This window comes from Drosophila nasuta, chromosome X (genome assembly GCF_023558535.2).
Source record: "Drosophila nasuta strain 15112-1781.00 chromosome X, ASM2355853v1, whole genome shotgun sequence".
NCBI classification, from domain to species: Eukaryota; Metazoa; Arthropoda; class Insecta; order Diptera; family Drosophilidae; genus Drosophila; species Drosophila nasuta.
The window spans coordinates 21,689,601-21,705,053 of NC_083459.1; the positions used below are offsets into that span (position 1 = coordinate 21,689,601).

The 15,453-nt window shown below is 37.3% G+C and overlaps 2 protein-coding genes across 2 annotated transcripts; one reads left to right on the forward strand and one right to left on the reverse strand.

Annotated features, from left to right (window-relative positions):
- Positions 1-1,362: 1,362 nt before the first annotated feature.
- On the reverse strand, positions 1,363-13,537 carry LOC132795661 (trichohyalin). The gene is made up of 12 exons (XM_060806518.1): positions 13,260-13,537; positions 13,049-13,193; positions 12,392-12,978; positions 11,554-11,634; positions 11,381-11,476; positions 11,194-11,301; positions 6,748-10,941; positions 4,496-4,591; positions 4,144-4,424; positions 3,973-4,072; positions 3,113-3,445; positions 1,363-2,912 (listed from the first exon to the last, which is right to left on the reverse strand). The coding sequence occupies exons 1-12, from the start codon at positions 13,296-13,298 to the stop codon at positions 1,977-1,979; spliced, it is 6,996 nt and encodes a 2,331-aa protein (XP_060662501.1). The 5' UTR covers positions 13,299-13,537; the 3' UTR covers positions 1,363-1,976.
- A 583-nt stretch (positions 13,538-14,120) lies between these two features.
- On the forward strand, positions 14,121-15,367 carry LOC132797276 (ATP synthase subunit delta, mitochondrial). Its single transcript, XM_060808918.1, has 4 exons — positions 14,121-14,243; positions 14,447-14,655; positions 14,759-14,970; positions 15,152-15,367. The coding sequence occupies exons 2-4, from the start codon at positions 14,457-14,459 to the stop codon at positions 15,212-15,214; spliced, it is 474 nt and encodes a 157-aa protein (XP_060664901.1). The 5' UTR covers positions 14,121-14,243; positions 14,447-14,456; the 3' UTR covers positions 15,215-15,367.
- The last annotated feature ends 86 nt before the right edge of the window (positions 15,368-15,453 follow it).

Genomic DNA, 15,453 nt, shown 5'->3' on the forward strand with positions numbered 1-15,453 from the left:
TCGACCTAACAAAATTTCCAATTGTCGCCAATCAACTATATCGAATTCGACAGAGGTGCTAAAAATAGTCGCCTGAGAAGTTCTTTTTGATTATGTTTGTCATTTAATTAGCCGCTTTACAAGTATTACAGTCTGGACAGAGATGCACATACTACATAAGTTACCGGAGAAAGCGCAGCAACGCACTTTGTTTCTGTTTTCGCTAATCCCACACGATCAGTCTCGACCTATAAGACAGCCGACCAAACAGCCGGCGAGCGAAAGCTTTGTGTCGAACTTTTTGTTGCTGCCTGTTTTGACTATAGTTTCTTGTACTCCCGATACCCAATGGCTAGAAGGGTATGATGGCTTTGTGCAAATACAAATCTGTATCTTTGACCTCATATAACATAGTACACATACATATATTTCATCGTCAGGTATACATATGTATATCTACATATTATTCTCCCTCATCAACATACGAGACATCTCTCTGAACACCTAGATTTCAGAGACTACATCAAGAATGTCACTAAAAACTAAATTTAAAATCTAATCACAAAATTACTAATTTAAACTCTGTTGTATTCCCAAGCGGGTATTTTAAAGTCGCGCACTCTCGACGGTAGCCTTCTTACGTGTTTTTTGTTGAATCTTAAATTTTTGGTCCATTTAAATTCAAATCAATTTAGCGAGCAACAAATTTGGATTCTGCAATACTCAGATTCCGTTAAAATTGTGATAAAAACGTATTGTGCTCATTAACGACCTTATAATATATGTGTGTATATATACATATATATTCGTGATCAGTCACAACAGAGTCAAATTAAAACTTCCATAGCAGACTGATAACTTTGTCTTTTTATATGTCTCTGTTACTTAAATAAATATCGGTATTCGACATCTTTATCTCACTCTTAGAAAGAATATATGAAAGGTAATCCACCAAAAAAAGTTCCAAAAAATGTAGTGCTGATAAAGGACGTATACACTACATCGTAATAAATTTGACATTGAATATAATGAAAATCAAATATCCAGGTAGCTGAAACGGTTCAGTTATTTTGAACACACTTCATTTATTATTTTCGACATATCAAGTTTTTGTTTGCATATTGAAGATACTTACATGGACCGGATTTCTCACAGTCGAGCACTCTCAACTGTAGCTGTTTTACTTTTTATTGTTGACTTTGGAAAATGAATTTCCTACTTACATATAATCGAGATTCTAAGATGTAAATACCTGCAACAAAATAATGTCCACCAATCCGGACTTACTAAGATTTGTCCAGGAACGATTCCAACCCCAAATTTTCGATTCAAGTCAGTAAAAATATGCGAATTATGTAATAACTCATTATTTATCATTTATTTTTACAAAAATTATATTACAAGAAAAAAAATAGATACTCTTAATATTATACATAATACACAAAAAATGTGCTTATTAATTAATACTGGAAACATACCAAATATGTCATTTACGAAAATTTTAAATGACATTTTATTAAGTGTATTGTTAGTAAACCGAAAATTGTAATAACTAATCTAATCGAATGTTTGTTGAAGATTGGCTTGACTACTTGCGCTTGAACATGTTACTAAGGCGTCGCTTAGGAGGAGAATTCTGCAAGTGGACGAAAGAAATTTGCAAATGTTATGAGAAAAAAATGTGAATTGCGAAAAGTTACACTGCCTGTAGTCATTCGATTATCCTGTTAAACAGCATTTCATTGAGATTAACAATTGACTCAAAAAATTGCATCTATGATGACTTGATTAAAGAGTACGAGAACTTGATTGTATGTAGCTTATATAATATCCGTGATCGAAGATCCATTTGATTGGGGAGTTTGTGTATGCGATGTATTTATGTATTTGTGGTTGCAGTAAACTGCGGTAAGCGATGGTTCTGAATGTGAAGATGACTGGACTCGATGGTGATGTTAGAATCGATGAAATTATCTATGCTTAATGGAGAGGGGAGATCAGTTAAAATCAATGAGAAATCTCAACCCTATCGCTATTAAGACGACAAGTGCAAGAAGGATTCTGCTCCAAAAGCGTTTGTGCAAACGTAATTCTGGCGACCAGCGCCAGTATGAGTTATTCGTAGTCGACGTCTCAACATTAAAAGTAATGGCTGCATTAGGCAATGTTCGGGGCAACAACATAAATTGCGTCTCAGATTCTATCTCAGATTGCGTCTCAGATTCTGTCTGAGATTCCATCTTAGGTTCCACCTCAGATACCATCTCAGTTTCATCCATGTCGTCGAGAAAAAGATTTGCAAACAAACACGTCACATCCACAACCGAATAGTTACGATTGTGCTCGGCAATGCAGTTAGCGTTGTTATCATTATCGTTATGCTCACTTAGGGTCGACATTGTGTTCTCTTCCTGCGAATCATCTGCTTTATCATAAAGTTCTAGTTGACGCTCCTGATCAAAACGTCCAAAGCGTTTTTCTCGAATTTTCCTTTGCAGCTCCAGACGTCGATAGGCCACAGTCGCTTTTGTAAGCGATGGCTTGATGCGTGATCTGCCCTTGGCAAAGATGTTCCCATGCAGGCAAAATGTAACTCTCGGCTTCTCCATACATTTGTCTTGGCTTGCGACATTGTTGCTTTGAATAGATGCAGCGCTGCTGCTGTCTGCACTGCTTGTAGATACTAAACGGCGGCGTCGTCGGTTGGTCGATGCAAGCAGCTCGGCATTGGACAAATGTGGTGTGCCATTCGCATTCTGATGGTGTTCCGATGCTGAGTTGGCATCATCATGTAAGATCAAACGTTGGCGATCATAGTTCAATTGTCGTTTAACGTTTCTGGGCGTTGATGTGCAAAAACGGCCATCGGAACCAGATGCAAGATGCAGTTTTCGGCTTTGCACAGTCCATAACTGGCGATGTTGAGGCTGCTGCTGTAAACGATATAAGCTTTGCTTTAAATCGAAGATTGTGGTCCTAACCACATACAATCACAAGGACAACAACGAGAACGAGGACAACGACTGACGACAGGCAGATTACAATAGGCAATATATCATATATAGTATATAAGAGTTATTTACACAGAATAGCAAAACAAATTCAAATTGAGATTTGCTGGTTACAAACTTACCTCATCGCGGGGCAAGAAATTACCACCACCGCCACCGCCACCTACACCGCCGCCACCGCCTGTCCCACTTGTGCTGCTGCTGCCCATGCTGAAGCGTGAGGCAAACATTTTGAAGCGCGCCGGCGTTTTGGCCGTACCATTTTCATACGTTTCGCGTAATACTTCGCGCGGCGGCTCGGAGCTGCCAAAGGACATGCGGCCACCATTTTTACTGGGCGTTGGAGGACCCGGACGTTTGTAATGTGTGCCTATGGACTTTTTGCGCGCATTGGCACCGCCACCATTGCCTGTTAGCAGTGCACTCATGCTATCATCGAGGCTGAGTTGACAGTCCTATAACAAACAAAAACACATTGCATACGTTTCAATCTAAATTCCTTAACTATAACATCACATCATTAACTATATATATTACAAATACTCCACTCCTACTCATTTTAGAATGTTATGTAGTGCACATTACTGAAAATGCTAGCCTAATTAAGTAAATAGTATTTTAATGTCTAATAGCAGTAGTAGTAATCTCTTATGCAATGGAAAACAAAGCCTACAGATTAACAAGGGCTTCAAATCAATTACATTTTGTTTGTTTGACAAATTTTATAACGAGAACATATATAATAAAGAAAGTTAATAATTTCTTGATTTCTAAACAAAAATTAATTGTGATCCTTGCCAAGTTCACCCAATTTCCATCAAAACTAAAAAATTAACCCGAAAAATTCTCCTTTGCTTCTCTGTAAGTCTGTCTTGAAATGCAGTGATTGCTTTGGATCGAACCACCCCGCAGTATCTGCTATTGATGGACGTTATTTTCAACAACTTTTAGAGCTATTAAGATGTATATCAGTAAGGCTTACTTTGAGATCATCTTCCTGAACGCCTACGTCGTATTGTGCCGCATACGTGCTCTTCAAATGCGGCGGCTGCAATGAATTACGATATTGTAGTTCCTCAGTGCTGTGTAGGAGTAAAAACGAAAAAGATATAAGTATTTACTATGATTATAGAATAAATGAATAGCTGCTTACGTGATATTTGGCACACGACCGGTCTTTAGATCTGTCAAATACGTATTGTTGAAGACCTCCCCTTCTTCGTCCTCCATAGTCAGATTACTACCCAAATTAGCAGAAGGCGCACTTGGACGTTTAAATGGTTGCCATTCCTCGCTTGCCGCTTGCTGTGCTTCTTGCAAGTGACGCAACTTTGTACTCAGCAAAGCCTCTTGTTTCTGCTGATCCAAAATCTTTTCATTAAGACGCACAATTTGATTGGAAAGCTTCCTCGTATGTTCCTCATACTTGGCATTCTAGAAGGCGAAACAAACATAGAATTATACAATTTGAAGAGTTGTGGAAAGCTGTTAAAAATATGACTTACCTGAGCAGTCACTTTTTCCAGTTCGGCCTTCACACCGGCTGTATCACTCTCCTGTTTCTCCTTCATCCGTGTCACCTCCGCCATGTAGAGTGTGCGCTATAGTTGTCAAGATTGTGTTGGGTTGTAAACACGACAGAGAAACACACACGTTAAGTGCGTTAGTTAAGAGCAGTTGAGTGAGTGGGTGGTGAATGAAGTGGAAGTGAAATGTAAGTGAAAGAGAAGCGAACAACAAATGTTAACAAACAACACCAAGGACAATAACAAACACGGAACTGGCATTAAACATTTATCTAATATCTGCTTGGCAATGTCTCGCTTCGCACGTTACTCAGAAGAATTAAACTAGGAAAATAAATTGCCCCGCAATTGATTTATTTTGAAACTACTCTTTACATGGGAATTAAATTAATAACGCAATAATTAACAATACAAAAAAAAAAAATAATTTCTTCTAAATGATTTCTTCTGCTCTCTCTTTCTCTTAAAATTCTATCGGTTTTCGAGTAATCAATTTAATATCAACATTGTTGTTCAATAGTATTATATAAGCCATGGCGATTAACATCATCAACATTAACAAAGAACTAAAACAAGCATTTTGGCACGATCCACCGATTCGTGAAGTTTTTGTAACTTGTTCATCGAAGTTTAATTTTGAGTCTGTGCAAGATTGTTGTGTGTGTTGTTTTTCTGATTTGATGACATTCTGCCAACAATTTGTGGCTTCAAGACATTGAGACTTGCAGTATTCAATGAAAGTTTGTTTATTAGATGTGCATGTGGAGGAATTTGGTGATAGTGACTGATTAAGGCGGCGCAATAGAGGAAGAAAAGAGGGGAAAAAGGGAAGGATATTGTTTTAAATACGATAAGATAAATGTATTGCATTGTCTATTTTACGTATTCAAATTGATCGAATTGCAACAAATGTGTACGTTAAGCATCGCATAAGCTGACTTGTCGGAAATCTACACTTCATCAATTAAAAAATTAGATTTGAAAAAGAACCTACGCCAAAGCCACTAATCCGAGTATAGTCCCCTTGATAGGTATTTGAGAGAAGTTGCTGTGTTTTATTGAAATTGATTAAAGCTCAACTCGACTCCAATAACATAGAGTCGTATGCATAAAGAAGATGGCATAAGTCGAGAGTAGTCAACATTGAAATACCTTTCCAATAATCTAAATATATAAACCATTCTCACAAAAGGGCTGAAAATGAACAAACTACAAGATAAGAAAATAGATGAACTGGACAAGCTAATTTTATACTAAAAATTATAGATTTTATTATAAATTATTACACCTAAAGAAATGACATTAAAGTGCGAAAAAAACTTTATTACGGTTAATAGTTCTTTATTGTTATACCCGCTACGCATTAAACATCTTGCAATCGAGTTGGCGATCGGATAAATGTCTTTACGTTAGTTGAAGCAACATCACTTTATATTGTAATAATTATTAATTCTATTAATTAACAAGTAAGAAAGCTACAGTCAAGTGTGCTGGTCTGTGAGATACTCGCTACCCATTTCGAATAAAAGCAAAACAAAACTGGGCGGTATTCTTCTAGAAAATATACCAAATTAATATAATGAAAAAGACGGAAAGTATACCAAAGGTTCTATTTGGTTTGGTGATTCAGAATATACCATAAGTTACAAAATATACCAGATACCGTATATTTCCCGTAGTCTCTGAAATCTAGGTGTTCAAACAGACGGACGGACAGACGGATATGGCTATATCGTCTCGAATTTCGATCTGATCAAGAATAGATATACTTTATAGGGTCGGAGATGCCTTCTTCTGCCTGTTACATACTTTTCCTAGAGACACAAAGCTATAATACCCTTATACCCTATGGGTAGTGGGTATAATAATAAAGTGAAGTTTTGAAACATTGACTTTAACTTTAAATTTTCAACATTGAGTTTAAGTATCCAACTTTAAGAGGAGTTATCTACGACCACACAAAACATATAGGTTACACTAGCAAGCGAGCAAGCAATCTTAACGGATCTACTCGAAAAGTGTTATACAATGTTTATTAATTTGACGTGACATTTATTAAGAATACTTATGTATATCGTTAAAATTCATATTTGGCCTTTAGTTAGTTAATTTTGTAAGAAGTAACAAAGTTACAAAACGTAATTCATCTAAATCGCCTAGTTTATTTAACGCCACCATACCATAAAGAACGGAAGCATAAAATAAGCACCGCAGAGTACAAATCTACTTACCATTTTTGTCTTCATTTTGTCTAATTTGCCTTCCATTTCCAGACGCTGGTCTTTCAACTTCTGCTCAAAGCGTCCAATCTCATCTTTGGAATCACGATACTTTGCCTGCAGTATCTGGCAATCAAGTTCCAGCTGCTGCCTCTTAGCATTTTCTTGCGTCATTTGCTCCCTTGTCTTTTGCAATGTCTCGCGGCTGATTCGTATTTCAGCAAGTCCGGCATCCAGTTCGTTCTGAACATTTTTGTGTGCTTGTCGAGTGTGATCAAGTTCCTTCATAGCTTCAGATAATTGCAGCTCAACAACACGCAACTTATTTTGTGTATTTGCATCGATTTGGCTAGAGAATGGATTGTTATCGTTCTCGAAAGAAGTCTGAGCACTACAATCTACTTTTGGTTTTGCACACAATGTGTCTGAAGTGTTAACGCCAACATCTTTGAGACAAAGTTTAACTTCTTCGTCTTTTTGTTTTGAAGCGCTTTCAATACCATTGGTTCGATGCTCAGCCTCCTGACTAAGTCGAAGCTTTTCCTGTTCAGTAATTTTTAATTGTTGCTCAAGTTTAATTCGCTTCATTTCCAAGTTTTCGCAAGTTTTCTCGAGCTCAATCATTCGATCGTGTTTGGCAACACGCTCTGCCTCATCTGAACAACGTTGATGCTCCAAATTAATCAATTTGTCCTCAGCACGTTTTACACGCTCTTTGTTCTGCCGTAATTCCAACTGCAGGCTTTCCTTCTCATGTTGTAATGTTCGAAGTAGATCCCATTGCTCGTCCTGGCCGACCTTGGCTTGATTAATCTCTCTTTGCTTTTTGGATAAGACAGCTTGATGTTCGCCAAGCTTTACGGCCATTTTTTCCAAACGCTTGGTGGTGAGATCGAGTTGCGTCTTAATTTTCTCCAGTTCCTCCTCCTTTTTGGCAAGTGTATCCTTAATATCTTTTTCGCCAACGAAATGCTTCGCTTCTAAATGCTTTATTTGATTTTCTAAACGCTCACATTTCTTTCGTTCAACGTCCAGTAATTTGCGATCATCCAACAATTGTTCATCACGTTGCTCTAACTTTTTCAACCTTTCTGTCAATTGCTGTTGTAAGTCGGTGATCTTCTTTTCCGATTCCTCCAATTGTCGTCTCTGATCTTCGGATTTCTGCTTAAGATCTCCTTCTTGTTTCTTAAGTTGTGTTTCTAAACGCTCACATTTATTTCTTTCATCATCCAGTAATTTGCGATCATTCAACAATTGTTCATCATGATGTGCCAACTTATCTCTCGCTTCTTTCAATTGCTGTTGTAAGTCTGAGATCTTCTCTTCTGATTCTTCCAATTGTTGTTTCTGTTCATCGGATTTCTGCTTAAGATCTTCGTGTTTCTTAAGTTCACATTCCAAATGTTCACATTTCTTTTGTTCAACGTTCAGTAATTTACGATCATGCAGCAATTGTTCATCACGTTGCTCCAACTTTTTCATTCCTTCCGTCAACTGAAGTTGTATGTCGGTGATCTTCTTTTCCGATTCTAACATTTGATTTTTCTGATCATCGGAATTCTGCTTAAGATCTTCTTCTTTTTTCTTAAGTTGTGTTTCTAAACGCTCACATTTATTTCTTTCATCGTCCAGTAATTTGCGATCATCCAACAATTGTTCATCATAATGTGCCAACTTATCTCTCGCTTCTTTCAATTGCTGTTGTAAGTCTGAGATCTTCTCTTCTGATTCTTCCAATTGTTGTTTCTGTTCATCGGATTTCTGCTTAAGATCTTCGTGTTTCTTAAGTTCACATTCCAAATGTTCACATTTCTTTTGTTCAACGTCTAGTAATTTACGATCATGCAGCAATTGTTCATCACGTTGCTCCAACTTTTTCAACCTTTCTGTCAATTGCTGTTGTAAGTCGGCGATCTTCTTTTCCGCTTCCTCCAACTGTTGTCTCTGATCTTCCGATTTATGCTTAAGATCGTCTTCTTGTTTCTTAAGTTGTGTTTCTAAACGCTCACATTTATTTCTTTCATAGTCCAGTAATTTGCGATCATCCAACAATTGTTCATCATGCTGTGCCAACTTATCTCTAGCTTCTTTCGATTGCTGTTGTAAGTCTGCGATCTTCTTTTCTGATTCTTCCAATTGTTGTTTCTGTTCATCGGATTTCTGTTTAAGATCTTCTTCTTGTTTCTTAAGTTGTATTTCTAAACGCTCACATTTATTTCTTTGATCGTCCAGTAATTTGCGATCATCCAACAATTGTTCATCACGTAGCTTTAACTTTTTCAAGCCTTCTGCCAATTGCTGTTGTAAGTCTGCGATCTTCTTTTCTGATTCTTCCAATTGTTGTTTCTGTTCATGGGATTTATGCTTAAGATCCTCGTGTTTCTTAAGTTCATATTCCAAATGTTCACATTTCTTTCGTTCAACGTCCAGTAATTTACGATCCTGCAGCAATTGTTCATCTCGTTGCTCCAACTTTTTCATCCCTTCCGTCAACTGATTTTGTAAGTCAGTGATCTTCTTTTCCGATTCTAACAATTGTTTTTTCTGATCATCGGAATTCTGCATAAGATCTTCTTCTTGTTTCTTAAGTTTTGTTTCTAAACGCTCACATATATTTCTTTGATCGTCCAATAATTTGCGATCATGCAGCAATTGTTCATCACGTAGCTTTAACTTTTTCAAGCCTTCTGTCAATTGCTGTTGTAAGTCGGTGATCTTCTTTTCTGATTCCTCCAATTGTTGTTTCTGTTCATCAGATTTCTGCTTAAGATCTTCTTCTTGTTCCTGAAGTTGTATTTCTAAACGCTCACATTTATTTCTTTGATCATCCAATAATTTGTGATCATCCAGCAATTGTTCATCACGTAGCTTTAACTTTTTCAAACCTTCTTTCAATTGCTGTTGTAAGTCAGTGATCTTCTTTTCCGATTCTTCCAATTGTTGTCTCTGGATGTCACTTTGCTGCTTAAGTTCTCGTTCATGTTTCGTTTCGCACTCGGTAATTTTTAAGTTATTTACATGTATTTCATTTTCCAGTTGTGCTTGCTTTATCTTGGCAGTGCTGAGTTCGTTTTCTACTTGAGTCTGCTCCAGTTTCTGGTTTTCAAGCTCTTGCCTGGCGAGATCCAGTTGTTGTTGAAGCAACATTTGTTCACTCCTATACTTATTTGTTATTTCAGCAATTGCTGCAGCCTCCTGCTCCATCTGTATTTCCTTCTCGCGGATTATTGAAAGTTTTTGATCTAGAATTATCTGCTCAAACTTCTGGCAATTTTTTCTGGAGTTATCCAGATCTTGTTGTAGCTCTTTTAATTGTTTTTGAAAGTCATTCACTTTGGTTTGTAGTTCCTCTTGCACTTGTAATTTGCTTGCCTTAACAGCCAGTAAATCTTGTTCCAGCTGTTCATGCTTCTGCTTATGTGTTTGGGATTGTGTCTCTAGATCACGTTCCAGCTCATCAATTTGTATACTGAACTGTTTCGAGCGCTCCAATTCGGTGTTGAGACGCATCTGAATCTCTTTTTCATCTTGCAGCATTTTCTCAGTGGTACTTTTCAAATTGGCCTGACTCGCTGTCAATTCACAATTTAATTTTTCTACATCGCTTTTTAAAATTTGTATGTAATTATTATTATCGATATTCTGCTGCTGCATTGTGTTATATTGAGATTGCAATTTATTAGCCCGTTGGTGCTCTTGCTCTATCTTAACAGTCAATTGTTCCATACGTTGCTCAATAATATACAGCATGTGCGATTGTGATTTTTCAGCAGTCTTCTCAGGTGTCGTCTCCTTAGACTTTTCTAATTTATATTTAAATACGAGCTGCAAAAGTTGACTTTCAATACGTTCCTTTTCCTGCGAATTCAGTTCAAGCACAGAACGCAGCTGATCATTCTCCAATTCCTTTTCACGTAACTGTTTGTCTATTACGGAGGATGCTAAATTTTCTGGAGTCGTATTCATGCTGCTTTGCAATTGTGAAGTATCTAATAGATCAGACGAAGCATTCAGCACTTCACGTCCATTTTGTAGTTCATTGCGGGCCTCTTGAAGACACCGCTCTAACTCCAGTTTGTCGTGCGCAAGATGCTCCATTTCGTCGCCCCTTTCACTTAGCAATTGCTCCGAACTATTTAGACGCTGTTCAAGTTCGTTGATGCGATCCATACACACAAGCACTTGTTTCTCGGACACCTTAAACTGTGCATAGAAAAAATATATGAATTTGTTTATCAACTTGACAATTAATCTCAGTTTCCATTTAAAAATATTGAAAGTCCCCTTTCACATTACTAAGTGTACATCGAATAATTCATATTTTAATTAAAGGCACAAAAGGATCAGAGGCGGATTAACAAGATCTATAAAATGTCCCGAGAAAGGACGTGCAACTATTGTGTTAATATAGGAGTATATTACACTCAGTGTGTATCCGAAAAATCTTATGCTTACCTTCCCGACCAGCTTGTCATGTTCGGCTCTCAGCTCTTGCAACTGTTCGCTTTTCTCGGAAAGTATCTTTTCTTTCTTGCTAAGCTCATTCATCAAACGTCGTTTCATCTGTAATGCAGGTAGAAGTAGTTTTAATTCTGGTTTTACCGTAGGTCACAGCAGACTGTATTGCTGGATTAAGAATTACATTGTCAAACTCATTGGTCGCATAGTTATGCTCATCTTCGTTATCGTTTGCTAGTGTCGCCTTCAGCATAATTAGTTGTTTCTTTTGCTCTGCGTTCTCTATAATGATATACAAATATTTGATATTAGTAATATTTACGCACTGATATACACATGTGGTACTTGCCTCTAGTAAGTTTTTTTAATTAGACTCTCAGTTTCCAGAACTTGCTCTTCTAAGACAGTTTTTTCGTACCTCTCTGTTTCAAGTTGAGCCTGTGAGAGACAAACGTCATTGTAGGGATACGATTAATATGAGATTATATATATTATAAATGCAGACACAGATACAAGTGTATAAACATAATGTGCACTACCATATAATATGTTCGGTATTTCCAAAGGTCACGTAATTGTATTTGCAATATAAGGAAAACTGTATAAAAATGACATATTCGCAATTTTTTTAAATATCTTCATTTTAATACACATTTATTATTTAAGAAAATAATAATTTTGTGTACACGCTATCTTAAGTTAAATCATTTGATACTGTCAATAACTTATCATTCTTTTTTTAAACAGGAATTAAAAATAGAAATAAATACAGTTTACGATCGGTACTCCAGAGAAATATAAATGATGGTCATCAAAACATATGTTGAAAATAACTTGTGCAATAAAAGACAGAAAAGATCTAAATCCCAGACAAGTAATAAACAAATTTGAAAATGGCAGTAGCGAAATCATTGAGCAAGAAATAATATTCAAAGTGCATTATTTTTATTGCTTTATGACTTGAGCCGAAAAGTATTGATCCTTGTAAATTCGTTCGGTTCGGCTTGCTTCGAAATATCCACCACATAGGCCACAAACGACAGGCAATAAAGGTTGGCAACCGGAAAAACAGAAACCAATGAGCGACTAATGGCAAACCTGACAAAAACTAGACTTAATGGCGTTATGGAGCCAAAAGGGAAAAAGGCCGCTCAACAACTTACTATTTTATAAAAAGGGGTTCAATTTAACTTACTCGCAATCCAAATAATTCTCGCGTCCGCTGATCAAGTAACTCAGTTTTCGGAGTTGCCGGAGCACACATTTGGATTTCGTTCATTGTGCTGCGGCGCTCTCGCTGCAGCAGCGACGCGGATGAGTTCTCCATCGTCGCACTAACTATTGAAGACGAATCCTTGTTGTTGCTGCTGTCCGCAAGCGATATAGATAAACAGTTTGTGACATCCCTTGGCAATGGTGTAATGCTGGTGATGGACGAACTGCAATTACCATTGCGATGCATAGTTAAACGATCCGGTGTTGAGCTCTGTGGAACTAGAGGAACTAGAAAACTGTCCTCATCAATGTCATTCTGTATTTGGATATTGACAATGGTCTGCTGCAGGCAATCGCGTGTCAGCTGCAATCCATCTACAGTCTGCTTAAAAAACTCCGCGATACATTGCTGAACAGTCTCTGGTAAATTTTTACAGATATTATGAAAGTATTTGTTGGGCTTCTGAACGCAAGTATAATGCATTAACAGTGTATAAACATAAACATAATCTGTCGTTGCTACTCGGCCTTCGCCATCGAATATGGGTGTGAAATCTGCATAGATATCTGCAAATTGCATTGATAATTGAATATGAGTTTAGAGTAAAATAATGGGGTCCGCACACAATCCACAAACCTTTTAGAAATATTTGTAGAGGTTCCAAACATGATGAATTTTGACCAGGCTCAAAATTAGCGTACTGCTCATAGATGGCATAAAAGGCTTCAATATCTGACTCTTCTAGAGATGTGATATTCTCAATGAAATGGCACTCGTTCACCTTTCAAATATATAGCAAATTTGTATTCGGTTTTCATAAATTGATTTGACTCTAAGTAAAATTTACCCATTTCAGGAGCAACTTCTTCCAAGCACGAGGCTCCATTTTTTTTACACACAAAACAACAAAAAAAAAATTATACAAAGGACGCGTAAGATTTCCTGTGGACTTCACTATATTCGACAATGCACTTGTTTCATAATGTTCACAATTATTTGTCTTTTTTGACAAAAAAAGTCCAAAATTGCAGAAAACTACACACGCATTTACAACACACAACAGAACAAATCCACGTTAATTTTGAAATAGCATAACCTTATGCCTACAAAATAAGCGGGCTTGCTACGATTGCGATAAATTTCTTTGCATCAAACTCAATTTGGTCACAGGGATGCATTCGGCATCGTTTTCACTACTGACGCATCCTTCAACGCATCAGTTCTGATGCAACACATAAAATCATCAATATGTACAACATAATTAACTCATAACATTATAAATAAAGAAATTGAAAAATATTGCATTGCATTTAATAATTTCGATGTATTTAATCAAAAAACTCAGAAACTACTCCTATATATTAGTATGTTCATCTTAACGTTTGTGCTACTACATCAGTTTCTTCTTCCTCGAGACAGATTCAGCAAAAGACAGTAAACGATTTTCGAAATTGGAAGTTGAGTCCAAAAATACGAATATCTACAGTAGCGATATATCGATGATAACGAAATATTAAATGTATCGATATACTGGGTGACCATTTTCAAGTGTTTGGATGTAGCGTAAACATGAATTTATTGCAAAGTGTTATTTAATATTCATTAAATAATTAATATAATACTTCTTAATAAACAATTTCTAAAATCTGTAATATTACCATGGATAATAAATCGATAGCGCTACAACGATACACAGCCTCTAGTGTTGTAACGCGAAATAGTGTTTGGATTTTGCAACACTAGCAAACAGCGGCGCTGCTAATAACGACGGCTGAGCGGAGAGACTGCATAAGTATTCTTTATTTTCGCCACACTCCAAAATAATTTAAAGGTAGAAACCTAATTGTGGTTGTGCAAAAAAACCCAAGCAAGCTATTTACTGTGCGTTCAACGTGAAGCTAAGCTCACATGCTTGTCATTTTTTTTTGTTGTATTTTCTTTTGTGGGGTCTCTCTAACCTAGAAAGTTACATAATTTTATATGTTATTGTGTGTTAAAATTGTGCAACGCATAACTGTTAACTGTTAATTGCAGCACACACAAGATGTCGTTTGTGAAGAATGCTCGCCTGTTGGCCGCCCGCGGCGCTCGTTTGGCCCAGAATCGTTCGTACTCCGATGAGATGAAATTGACTTTTGCTGCCGCTAACAAAACGTTCTACGATGCCGCCGTCGTTCGTCAAATCGATGTGCCATCGTTTAGCGGCGCCTTTGGCATTCTGGCCAAGCATGTGCCCACCCTGGGTAAGTGTGTCAACAGATAACGATCTCTCCATCTACATATGGCGCACAATCCTTTCAATCCATTACATCATCATCTCATGCATTTGTGCTTTGTTTTTTGCAGCTGTGCTCAAACCCGGCGTCGTCCAGGTGACCGACAACGAGGGCAAGCTGACCAAGTACTTTGTGTCCAGCGGCTCTGTGACCGTCAACGAGGATTCCTCTGTGCAGGTGCTCGCCGAGGAGGCTCACAATGTGGCCGACATCGATGTGAATGAGGCCAGACAGCTGCTTTCCAAATACCAATCAGAGCTCAGCTCAGCTGCCAGCGATAAGGTAAGAAAGAGAGAGAGAGAGAAAGAGAGTGGATGACAGTGAAAACTCGCTAGCAAACAACTGCACTGCTTTTCGAACAACGATTAAGGATAGCTTTCGACGTCTAAGCGAGTTTTCACTCTACGCTTTAAATTGTGCAATTAATTTTGCAATGCATTTCTTTTCATGTTATTTTTTGCAGGCCAAGGCGGAAGCTGCCATCGCCATCGAAGTTGCTGAGGCGCTTGTCAAAGCTGCCGAATAAAAACAAAACAACCAACCCTATAAACAATTAACATAACAACAAACAACCTTACACCAACAACAACAACATCTGCTTACAATTGTGTTTAATATAATTAAAACATAACAGCATTGTTATGAAACAATAAAAACAAAAGCGAATGAATATATGTAATATCGTAATAACAACGGCAACAGCAGCAACAACAACAACATCAGTAACAACAACAATCACAGAAACAACACCAACGACCAAGCATC

Coding starts and splice junctions, on each gene's coding strand:
- LOC132795661 (XM_060806518.1), bottom strand. CDS start 13,298: ATGGAGCCTCGTGCTTGGAAGAAGTTGCTCCTGAAATGG. Junction 11,302..11,380: donor CGACCAATGAGTTTGACAAT/GTAATTCTTAAT, acceptor CCTGCATTACAG/ATGAAACGACGTTTGATGAA. Junction 4,073..4,143: donor GGTCGTGTGCCAAATATCAC/GTAAGCAGCTAT, acceptor ACTCCTACACAG/CACTGAGGAACTACAATATC.
- LOC132797276 (XM_060808918.1), top strand. CDS start 14,457: ATGTCGTTTGTGAAGAATGCTCGCCTGTTGGCCGCCCGCGGCGCTCGT. Junction 14,656..14,758: donor CAAGCATGTGCCCACCCTGG/GTAAGTGTGTCA, acceptor TGTTTTTTGCAG/CTGTGCTCAAACCCGGCGTC. Junction 14,971..15,151: donor GCTCAGCTGCCAGCGATAAG/GTAAGAAAGAGA, acceptor TATTTTTTGCAG/GCCAAGGCGGAAGCTGCCAT.